The sequence below is a fragment of the Musa acuminata genome, chromosome BXJ3-1 (assembly GCF_036884655.1).
Source record: "Musa acuminata AAA Group cultivar baxijiao chromosome BXJ3-1, Cavendish_Baxijiao_AAA, whole genome shotgun sequence".
Lineage (NCBI taxonomy): Eukaryota > Viridiplantae > Streptophyta > Magnoliopsida > Zingiberales > Musaceae > Musa > Musa acuminata.
The window spans coordinates 15,297,565-15,310,067 of record NC_088349.1 but is presented as its reverse complement, the minus strand read 5'-3'; the positions used below and the strand labels follow the sequence as shown (position 1 = coordinate 15,310,067).

The 12,503-nt window shown below is 38.5% G+C and overlaps 1 protein-coding gene across 1 annotated transcript; it reads right to left on the bottom strand.

Moving 5' to 3' along the window:
• Positions 1-456: 456 nt before the first annotated feature.
• Positions 457-12,259, bottom strand: LOC135629347 (uncharacterized). The gene is made up of 9 exons (XM_065136569.1): positions 10,661-12,259; positions 9,899-10,570; positions 3,938-4,432; positions 3,730-3,821; positions 3,103-3,190; positions 2,903-3,017; positions 2,676-2,805; positions 2,420-2,594; positions 457-1,387 (listed from the first exon to the last, which is right to left on the bottom strand). The coding sequence occupies exons 1-9, from the start codon at positions 12,137-12,139 to the stop codon at positions 692-694; spliced, it is 3,942 nt and encodes a 1,313-aa protein (XP_064992641.1). The 5' UTR covers positions 12,140-12,259; the 3' UTR covers positions 457-691.
• Between the last annotated feature and the right edge of the window lie 244 nt (positions 12,260-12,503).

Below are 12,503 nucleotides of genomic sequence, written 5' to 3'. Positions count from 1 at the left end.
CTTAATCTGAACAAATAAGAAACCCAACGTTACAGCAGAGACATTGGTACAAGTAATTGACAGAAACCCAATCTGAAGAAAATGTAGAGTTCAACATACAATATTGAGCTCACCTGTTCAATCCCAGTAGTTATCTCATCAGGTGCTCCAGAGTTGAGATGGCACGTGTTTCCAATTTATAAGCTAATGATCTTCATGTTAGCACCCTTTGTTTCTTCATTCCATTGTTTCAAGGGGAGACTAAACAAGATAACCCCATTAATTGGAAGGTCAGTATCATCTACAGAAAGAAATTAAGATATACCTTGTGACTATGTTCAATATCAAGTATCTCTTTAGCAGTCCCTTTCTGGTACCTTCTACAGAATCATGAACGGCGCACCAGATACTATTTCAGGTGCAGTGTCAAAGAAGTCACTCCCAGTATACTTACAAGTTAAAATTGCAAGAATGAGCTGAAGAGAATGGAGAAAATTCTACATTATTCAATTTGCTTCTACCATTTTACAAGACAAACAAGAAGCCACAGCAAAGATGACATCCTGAGCAAATGGCTGGGAAGGAAGAGATAAATTGGGAATGAAATATATTGCTGGACTACCCAACTTAAGTAGCCCGACATTCTTCAATGCATCATAAGTGAAGCAATTAAGCTAATGCGGAGTGTACGAGTGGGTCAAATCAGAGGCCACTATTTCTCTTCATCAGAGTCAAAAGATTGTCTCCGCCTTAGCGATTCCAGTACATGTGTTGGCCGATCACTGACGATCACACCACCATTTCCCATGCTCTTCAGCTTGGGCACACTCATCGAACGGAGTGGTGGAGTTGGCAAATTCTGGTTCGCTTCCTTGAGAACTGATCTCACCTTAGCTCTGGCAGCTGCATCTGCTACTGCTGAAGCAATCTTTCCTTCAGTTCCCAACTTCTCTGAAACTTTGCTGTACATGCCAGTAGAACTCCGTCCATTTGGTGAACAGTAGCTCTCCGACCTTTGCACATTTACAATGGCCTCCGCAACGGTGGACCTGGCCTTGGCAGTCTCATACTTTTGCATGTCATAGAGGAGCTCCTTCTGGAGTTGCTTGTCGGCAACCAATATCTCATCGATCTCGTTCTTGTAGTCCTTAAGGAGAATGCGGAGGCATTCCATTAGACAGCCGGTGAGGGGGCTATTCTTGCTCTGGAGCAGTTGCTTCAACTCGATGAATACAGGGACAGCTATCTGGATCAGGTTCTTCTTGGCTACTTGGGTGACCACCCTCCCTCTGGCAGCATGGACAGCGCTTCCTGCACTCTCACCACCATCGTCATCTATCTCAGATGAATCAGAACCACGACTTGGATGGATCCTCATCTCTTTGCATGCAAGGATTTCTAGAGCATCCTGTAAATAAATGAGAATTTTCAGTATGGACTACTCTCTCCTTGTGAGGAAAAGAGCATTGCCTCAACTTCATTAATCAGTAATGGCAAAAGCAAAGAGAGAATTCTTGGCCCATGAAAAGACAGAAGGAACCTAAGCAAGCAAAGCCAACTGCCAAAATATTATTCACTCTCTTGATTGGGCTAATCTAACAAATTATCAAACAAAATCAGCAAGAATGAGAACAAAAACCTTATCAAGTTATCATGTATTATTCTTTCAGCAGAATCCTTAAACCATGAGTTAAACTAGGGATCCATATAAAGTCCATTGAAGCAGTCACTCTCTCGAGTTCATTTTTTCCTTTCTTGAAAAGACTCTGGACGTTTATGTTACTGAATGTATGACACCGTAAACTCTAAATACAGTGCCAACATGATGACAGCAGCCCAAATACAGAAGCAAAGGAGCCAGCGGTGTGCCAAGTACATGGAAAAAAGTAGAAAGAAGATGAGCATTTAGACCGACACACAAAGGAATCAAGGGGGCCAGGTTCAGCCTTTTGCATGGTGATTTAGGTTATTGCACCCTGGGTTCCAATTATGTCCACCATTACTATAAATCAGAGAGAACAAATCTTATTTACTCCTTTGGTAGTTATTTTGGTAGTTCCAGGCTTTTAGTTTCTTTTTATATAACAAAAGAAAAGTTATCTGATATTTGTAATGCTGAGCATCTTCTTGTAGCTAGTTAAAAACCTTGTTGGTTTTCAAGATCCTTAGCCTCGTAGAGACAGAAGCAACTTATTAAGTCAAATATTTTATATTTTGCAAAAACAAATATCAGATGTTTGAATATACTGGGTAAACAATTCTCATAAACTTAAATAAGCATATGAGATTATACTCAGTTAGCAATTCTCACACATTCCACTTGCTTCTAGAAAATTTATCATGAGGAATAATAGTCTTACAATAAATGCATGGTATAGTGCTCAACTTGGAATTTAATATGCCTCTTTTAGTCAATAGATTTCTCAATCAGGTGGCATACCTGGAGTACAGATAGTCCAGCAACATCATCAACATTGAGCAAGCCATCAGAAGCAGCTGCCAAAATCTCAGCACACAACTTGGCTGAGGTAGCCAAGAGGTGCTCTGGGGCCATTTGTTTTAACAAAGAAACATATATGTGCATCCTTTGTGACCTTGATTTTGCATCATTGCCTCTGTAATTGCAAAAAAGGGTATAGGATTTAATACTACATTGAAAATCCATTTCAAGGGTTAGAATCTTGACTAAAACTCACCTTATAGAAAAGAGACGGGACCTAGCATGCAGGCCTCCCTGAGACTCAACATGTGCAGAATGAGCACTGCAGTCATTTAGAAAAAAAATGGCTTCTATAAAACTGTTATATGCAAGAAGTGGTGCCTTAGCTGCCATGTAAATACAAAAGAAAAAAGAGAGGTTATTGGACCACAAAAAATTGAAATGAAAAAAAAAGGAAGACCGATGAAATTAGGAGAGACAGACCCTTTAGGATGTTTCCAAAGAGGAAATCAGCCAGATGTCTTATCTTTTCGGACTCATCAACCAGAGACAACAAAAACCGAAGGAACAATACTCCTCTCCACTTTACATAGTCTCTCTGTATAAAAGCCAGAAATGATGATGACATGCAAAATGTATTCAATAAGAATTATCCATAGGTTAAATGATTTCAGAAATCAGACCTGTAATAATTGCGAAAGCAAGATGAATGTCTGTCTTCTCACAACTTCACAAGGATCACGCAATGCAATAGTGATCTTGTGCATATAACTGTTATGTAGGTCACAACAAAACTGAGATCAGCATTCACATTTATAACCAAGAATTATAAAACTAATTTTTCAAGCATGAAAAGACTTAAAAATCATATTTGTACAATGAACACAACATTGAGAGGCACGATATCCAATGTTCTTACATAACATACAGATCAGATCATATATGCAGAAACAATGTGTGCATGAAAAACTAGATATCAATATGTTACTGACAATTGAACACAAAGAACAACATGCAGAGCTTGAAACAGATGCAAGCAATTTGGTGATTTTAACAAAATCATAATTCCATAGATGCCCCACATTACACCACGGACTGCTTAGAATTTTGACACTAGGAGGTTAGATGAATCAGAACAGATTGCTGTTTTCAATCACGTAATTGTAGACTAAAAAAGAACCCCTCTTTCTGCTTGAGCCAAAAACTCCAAAGTAACGAAGACATGTTAACTATTTACAATTATATTGTTTCTATATCACAAAATATCCATTAAAAGTATACAAATACCCTCCAGAGAGAGAGACCAATACCAGTCAACTAAAGATGTGTATCGCACACAAAAATCTGTCATTGCCACCATAATATTGTTGCGGAGTGCAGCACTGTCACTCTTCTCAAGTTCCTATAGATCAAAAGAACATAGATCTATAATAACTGGAAAAAGTCTAGAAGCACAAATGAGAATCAGAGTATAGTGCCAGGCAGGAAAAACCAAAATAAACAGGAGCAATTTCAGACCTGCACAAAGAGTGGAATGTAACGCTTTGCTAGTTTATCATCCACAAGGCAGATTTTGCCCATAGTCACCCATGACTGAATATACAGAGTAGGAGTCACCTCTTTAAATGAAACTGTCGAACCAGCAAACTTTCTAGGCTTTGGTTCAGAATTTCCAGATGTTATAACGGTGTGTAAGACAGGTACAATGCCCTGCAAATCGGCAGAAGGGCAGACTAGAATCAATGATCCAACAGTAAAAACAGCAGTCACAGCTTGTAGTGCTGACTTCAACAATGAGACATCTCTCTTTCCTTTTTTCCTACTGTTCTGCGGAGGTGTTAAGAAGATGTTGATATTGCTCGATTCTGATGCCTCTGATATATAGCTATTAAGAATCTCTAGAGCTTTGGAAAGCAACTGATGCACCCATTTCAATATGAGGAGATCGCCCTCCTCAGCTTTTGTAGCCTTTCTCTTGCACAAAGTTTTTAAAGCTTTTACATGTGCATCAACCTGAAAGCATAGAAAAAGGAAGAATTCACAATCTTGAATAAGTAACTAATGCAACTGCCAATATTTGTAGCTAAACAGTATATTTCAGGTACAAAATCTATAGATCAATCATAGAAAATGTCTAGACATATTGCTTACTGTACTCTTTCTTGCATCCATATCGACCCAATACAACTTGTCTCTCATGATAACCATTTGGAAATCCAAGTTGCAGCAAATAATGCTAGAAAAGCTTTCCTAGCACTAACCTAACTGTAAAATAATTCACCGCTAAGGTCAGGTGTTGCAATAAAATATACATACATATATATATATATATATATATATATATATATATATATATATAATTTTTTTTCATTAGTAAATGAAAGTTAAAAAAGGAAAACAGACGATGAATGGTGATAGAAAGTTCTTTAAGATAATATTGTGTTCTCCATTTCTCATATTTTGTTTAGAGTTATAGATTATATAGTTCTAAGATATGATAGCTAATTTCAAGTGATTAACGACTATAAAAAACATATCTACAATCATAAATCCATTTTAATCTGATAATCAGAAGATCAGATTCAAGCTAATAAAAGATCTGATATAATGCATCCATGAAGTAGCTCTCAAAAATCACAGTATGATTATTTGTAGTTATTTAAAAATTGGATACTTCAATGAAGTAATATGAGAAGCATCTAACAACTAGTTATTAGATAAATATAAGACAACTATGTTGAAGTATTCACATATTATCAGTTCATGGAGAACAAGCAAGGTGAAAGAAACAACACCTGAACAAATCAATGAGTTTAGAACTAGTGATTTAAAAAACACCAGGCGCTAAAAGGCGCCAAAGTCCCAAAATGCTCGAAGTATTAGGCGCTCACCTAGACACCTGCCCAAGCGAGCCGAGATGCTCTAAAATATTAATATATAAAAATTATATAATATAATTGATAAATATGATTATATAAAATAAAAATATGATGTTAAATTGATAAGATCTGAAGTACCAAGTCATATTATTCATGTTCTAATAACAATAATGTCAAAAGACTCAAAACAATAAAACTTTACATCATATTCAATCATCGTCATACTCAACATCGTCATTCTCAAACATATCATCACCTTTCTCTTTCTCTCGTCCATCTTCAATAAAATAGATTTCCTCCTATTCAACAATGGTAAGAGATGAATTTAAAGCTTTTGCACTCATTTTTGCTTTCATCATTTGTCTTGTATATGTCTATAATTCTCTAATACCTGAGGATCTTGCCACATCTCCCCATGTTAAGTTATCATCTTCAAATACAAGTTTATCTTCGCCATCTTGCAAGTTTACACTGATTTCTATTCTATGAGCCTCACATGCTCAAAGACACTTTAATTTCGCTCACAACTTATAGCACTACAAGTCAAACTAAGAATTTTGATAGTCAATTGCTACAAGTTCCGTATGAAATTTTCAAATAAACTCCATGATTCAACTACAAAATTTACTTTCTTATTAATAATAATATATTATACATAAAATTAATTATATAAATTTATAAATACCTAGGGTTGTAGTTGTCATAGATTGAACTGTCATTAGAATTCCAAAACGGCCATTGACATTTTATATAAAGATAATTCGCGTATAATTTTATCTTGCACCTCATGGTTTGGAACAAATTTTGTAGCGCACTTATACAACCCATTTATAACTTTTGAATCAAACACGATAGAGGTGTTCTTATAATAAAATTCTGGGTTCAAATAATATTCTACGATATACAATAGATAATGAAGTTGACAATTCCATTTTTTTATCAATGATTGCAAATATGTTATACTTTTCTTCATTTCTATCAAAAGACTTTTGAATTATTTCTTTTATTTTATTCATAGCCTTACAAATATATCCTATTGTAAATTTTTTTTCATTACTTATCAACCAAAAGGCTTGAACAAGAAAGCTTATTACCTGCAATGTATAAACTATAAGATTCCAAAAGGATGACATTAAGATGATATCATCGGCCCTCTTGCATTTCACTCTTTTGTATATTTGTTTATCACTTATTTCTCCGAGGCAAACATGTTTCTCAGGTTGAGTTTTTAATGATGCACGCTTTATAATGTTAAGAAGGAAGTAACAAATCGGGTGACACCATATCTCACAAATTCCTTCTTACTTGTGAATTCTTTTATCATATTCAAAGCCCCAGTATGATTATAGAGAAATCTAATGACAAAGATTACTCTTTTTAAATCTTCTTGATGTAAGAAATATTTCTAATATCCTCTAACATTATCGGTTATAACTTGGATAACATTTTGTTTACCAATTTCTTCCACAAATTTGTCAAGCAACTCATATATCTTTTCTCTAGATTTCATAAAAGATAATGCATCTATTAACTTCACAAACATGGTTCCTAGAGAACAGCTGACCATAAAATTAATTATACTATTATGTCCCCTAGTGGTCCAAGTATATGACATAATAGAGCAAACATGCTTCACCCATGATTCTTTATGGCCTTTTAATAAATCATTTGTATAATCTACCTCTTTTTTTTAGTAATGAAACTCACAACCCATAATAACTTGAAGGTTTTAATCCCCCGCCATATCTTTTAATAGCTTCAATCATCTCTTTAAAATAATCCAAAAAACAAGTACTAAAAGGAAAGTTAGTATGATAAAAGAAGGGAGCAATGTTTTGAATCGTTCTTCCTCTTATTTTTTTTATCGCAAGCATCACTTATGAATCTTTTAATTTTGCTTCTATTTGACGTAGTTGCTTCTGTGATCCTTAATACATATATAAGTCCATCGGTCCCTTTTTACCCTTCTTAATAATCATGACTTCTTTTCTTTTTTTGTCAAATACTCTTTTCCACTAGCATTAACACTTTCTGAATAACCCCCTTCTTTATCATCTCTAATATAATAAATATTTTTCTCGGGTAAAATCTTATAAGATTTATTCCTTTTCAATCATATAAACGAGCAACTTCTTTTTACATCAGGTGGACACTTCTTACATGTTGATGCATTCTTAAAGTTCCCTACTTGATGCTACTTTGCACAGAAAATACAACCTCTAATAGTCTTATAACAAAAAATGCAAGTAATTGCATTAGGACCTTTAGGATCCTTTAGATAATTGTATTTTTAAGCAGGATAATTTCTTAAATTTTTTGATGAATTTTTTGAATTGCTTTATACACTTCCCATAAATTCTGAAACCCTAATAACAGTTCTAAATAAATAGAGATTACAATGCTAAAATCTAAATAGGGACTATTATATGGTAACGATAGTTAACAATATTTAATCCACCGTCAACAATAGTTAGAGGGGAGTAAAGAGTCACCACAATGGAAAGTGGGGAAGGAGAGGGCGGGGATGACAGAGGAACTTTCGGACGATAGTAGCGACGACGGAGGAAGTTGTGTACGACAGCAGCATCAACGGAGAAAGTTTCGGATGATGGCAATGACGGTGGTAGAAGCTACGTATAGCGATGTCGTGGGCGGAGGAGGCTTCAGATGTGTTCGTTGACGATGGAGGAAGCTGCAATCTTATCCCTCGACAATGGAAAGGAGCTACACAAGAAAGCAGCAAGTAGGGTTTATGGGTTGGAGTCAGCAGTGACAACAGAGGGAGAATCGATCTGTGCGTCAGTAGCGGAAGCAAGGTTTATGGGTTGGAGTCATACGTCAGGGGGCTTATGTGTGGGGTTTTAGTGTTACTATGGACCCATCCGTCGGCAACAAAGGAAGCATCAGTCCTATGTGTCAGCGGCGGAAGCAAGGTTTATGAGTCAGAGTCATGCGTCAGGCGAGGTTGCATATGGGCTTTTAGTGTGAACCAACTAAACTACTGTTCAACTGAACTGAACTTGATCATATGATTCGATTGCTGTGCTTTAACCAAGCGCTTACCAAAACACCTCGGTTCAACTGAGTGCCCAGGTGGCGCTTCACTGAAGCACGTAGCTTGATCACTATATGAGGCACTCGAGCCTAGACTTGCCTCACCTGAGTGCCTAAGTGCCTTTTTAAACCACTATTTTGAACACTACTAAAATTATAAGAAAATAAACTAAAAAAAAATAAAGCAATAGTGAAAGCTTTCGAGTAACTTAAATTGTTAGTGTCACAACCAAATCTAATGGGATAACTAGCCTATCAATTTTATTTGACCCTAACCATTAGCTAAAATACATAAGTTGAAGTTGATAGTAGCAGGGTCTGCCGTACCGAGCCATACCGCCCGGTATGGGCGGTACGTACCGGTCCGACAGGTTTTCGGTACGCGGACCGACTGTTACCGGTCCGAGTTACTGTAGTAGGTACTGTGCTCAGTACACTCAGGTGTACCGCTCAGTATACCGTACCATACCGGTACCGAGCCCAGGTCGAAATACCGGTACGGTACGGTATTGCGAACCTTGAATAGTAGTACAATTATTAGATCCTTTTATAAGTCAATCGTAGTCTTAGCTCATTTCCGTTGTGGGACTAATCGAGCTATTACAAACTCCCCCACTTAAGGGCTTGACGTCCTAGTTAAGGCCCAGTATAGCATAGATCAAATCCTAGTATAATGCATGTGAGATATAGCTTAGTGGTGGCTTTACGCCATGACAAATTCTCTAACTTCGTCCATGGATAGCTCTTTCCTACTCAAACCCTCTCACCATGCCCCAATACTAGATCGGCTCTAATACCAAATGTTATAACCCAACCTGATAGGATAATTGACCTATCAACTTCATTGACCTAAACTACTAGCCAAAATGCTTAAGTTAAAGTTAATGGTAGTACACCCATGAGACCCTTATAAGTCAATATTAGTTTTAGTCCAATTTCGATATGAGTAATCGAAGTGTTATTGCTAGTGACTAGTATGGTTGATTTGGCATCATATCTTACCATCAAAAAGCACTATCAGATTGAGAAAAACTGATGTAAAATAATATTATGCTTCAACCAATACAAATATTTTGATTAAAATGACTCTTGGCACTTCTTTTTAGCAATTTTAGCTATCAACAGTGGGGAATATTATTCTGCACCACTTGTCTTCAATTATTTTGTGGCTAACTTAAACAACTTGATTGTGGTGATCGTAATTCATGCTAGAAAATATCCAGATAAAATATCTCAATGTCTTGACTGGTATAAACAATCATGGTTCAATTCAACAAAAGATATAAGCTCCTTATGTCAAAAGAAAGAGAATACTTACTTTTTGAACAAATAGTTCTGCGGTTAAAGATTTAATAAAACAAATTCTTGACTGGTATAAACAATCATGGTTCAAGTCAACAAAAGATATAAGCTCCTCATGTCAAAAGAAAGAGAATACTTACTTTTTGAATAAATAGCTCTGTGGTTAAAGATTTAATAAAACAAATTCTTAACTCGCTGACATAATTTTGATGATAGAACACATTGTAAAACAATTGATGTTTACCTCGCTTAAGTTCATACTGAAGTTCTTAAGACGATCTAGTAAGTTGCAAGCCAACTCTGTAGCAGGCTCAGGAGGCAATTCCAACGACACATTAGAAATGGTGTGCAAAAGGTGAACACGATCTCCAGCCCACATAAAAGAGCTCTGGTCCCCTTCTTCAGAATTTTTACCTTGATCTTCTAGGCTAATCTTGTCAAGAAGATGCCAATGGTGATGGAGAAATTCCCATTCTATGGCCTTGGGTGAGAACAATGACACTTCAGAAAGCAATTGCCAGGTCCCAGGAGGGGCCGTCCACTTCTCTATGGGCTTGCTACTGCCTAACCATACAGACTCGGATGCTGTAATTATATTCTGAAGTGAACTTGCAACTGACATCTTAATTCTTTCCTTCTTTCCAAGGCTTGAACATATCTTTCTGACACATGGTGCCACTTCACTGTCACAAATCCCTTTCAACAAACGTAAAATACCTTTAGGAAGCAAGGACTCCAAATCTGTTGCATCTTTTCCAAAATTGATCTTAGCAGCTTGAGAGATTTTATCCAAGACCAATTCAAGAAACAAATTCTCACAATCCTGTTGGATGCTTGACTCATTATCAACAATCAAGCGTGGCACAGCATGAAGCCATTCAGGTATTACCCTGTCATCAGGGAAGACTCTGCAGGCCTACAAAGATAACCAACAAGCACCTAATTATAAGTATGATATTTGGTGGTAAAAGAATACAAAATGAGAAAAAAATTGACATGACTTCACCTCTGATAGAGCTGCAACAGCTGCTTTGCGGATGCTGACCAAAGGGTCAGAGCAAGCAGAACTCAGTGTCCTAAGGAGCAAATCATCTAATGGCCCTCGCATTATAGTAGTCGACTTTGTAATGAGGAGAAGTGCTGCCTTCCTTACAACAGCCTTATCATCCTGACACCTCCTCCACAAAAGCTCATTGAAGTCCACACTGCTGATTCCTGAGAGTTCCCACAAACGGGCAGAATTCCCAGAATCACCAGTTAAGCTGCCTAGCAGTTGTGCTGTATTTGTTAAAGCTCGAGCTCTGATTCCCGGTGATGAATCTGAGCAACGCTGTACTAATGCTTGCAGACAAGTCAGTCCCCATGCCTTGTCGTTAAATTCCTGAGCCGATCCCTTTACCCCAAGAGGATCGGGCAACAATGTCAAAAGTGCTAGAATGAGGTCTACAGCCAACAGTCTTAGCTGAGGCTTCCCTTGTGTCATCTTCACCACATAATCGGCGTATCTTATTTGATCCTCTTGCTTCATTGCCCGAACAATCACCATGATGGAATCAACAGCACAAACTCTCAGCTCAGACTTCTCCGGTGCCTTTGTCGCTAAGAACCTAGGTAGGTACACCAGAGCTTCCTTCACTGCATCATTCTCCTGGGCCAGAGGCACTATCTTTTCTGTAACAAAACCTAAAGCAGAAGCCCGGGATGCTGATTTTGCAGGAGATAAGATCATCGGCGTCAGTGATCGCAGAACCTCAACAGCTAAAGTCGTCTGGTCTCCGTGCTCTGGCTTCGAGACGATCCTGTAGAGTACTAGGAAGCAGAGATCCGGAAGCCGGTGGTGACCGGAGGAAGAGCTCAGGATTTTTGCCACAGTATCGACCAATGACTTTACGGCATCAGGGGTGTTGTCAAGCCGGACTCGGAAGAGCACGGAATCAAGCAGTTCGAGGACGCGAGGAAGTAGGCTGCTGAGGTCGGAGATCTGATCCACCGACGTCGAAGCGCTTCCAGCAGATCGTCCAGGCTTCCTCTTCCGGGCGCTCCTCCGGGGAGCGGGGGCGTCATGGGAGGCCTCCGGAAGGGCAGTGGCCGAGGCGGCGGAGGTCGAGGGAAGGGGCTTGAGGGCGCGACGGAGGGAGCGGAGGAGGGAGAGGAAGACAAGGGGGTTGAAGAGGGAATAGAGAGGGGAGGAAGGGGAGAGGAGGAGAGAGAGGTACACACGGCCGGAGAGGAGAGAGAGGCGGGGAGCGGAGACGTCCATGGAGGCGGAGAGGGGACGGAGGAGGGCAGAGGCAGGGAGTCCTCGGGCGGCAAGGAGATCCCAGAGTGCGAACGCGGCATCGCCGGAGGCGGCGGCGTCGAGGAGGGACTGGAGACCGAGGATGGAGGGCTCAGAGAGGGGGGAGTCCCCATCGTGCCGGCGGAGCGAAGAATCGAGCTCGGCGAGGATCGAGGATAGGGTTCCGCTCTCGTCGTCGTCGTCCATGACAACCACCGAATCGCTTTTTGGATTTGGGAGGGTTCCCGCTCAAAAGAGGATGCCCCTTATCGTCCGAAACCGCTCGCCACACGTGGCGTGTAACAGTGTTGTTACACGGCAATTTTAATTGGTACCGTAACTCAAATTCTTCTGTCACGCTAGGAATTTCATCATAAACCAAAACAAAAAAATCGTCATATTAGACAATTGCATTTAAACAAAAAAATAAAAACAAAAAATCATCATAGTAGACAATTACATTTAAATATGCTTGTCTCATTAAAAGCTCATTTTAATTTAATTTGGAAAAAAATATAAATAAAAGTTTATAAGTTTATTTTTTATTTATATTCATAGAATTAAATCAAAC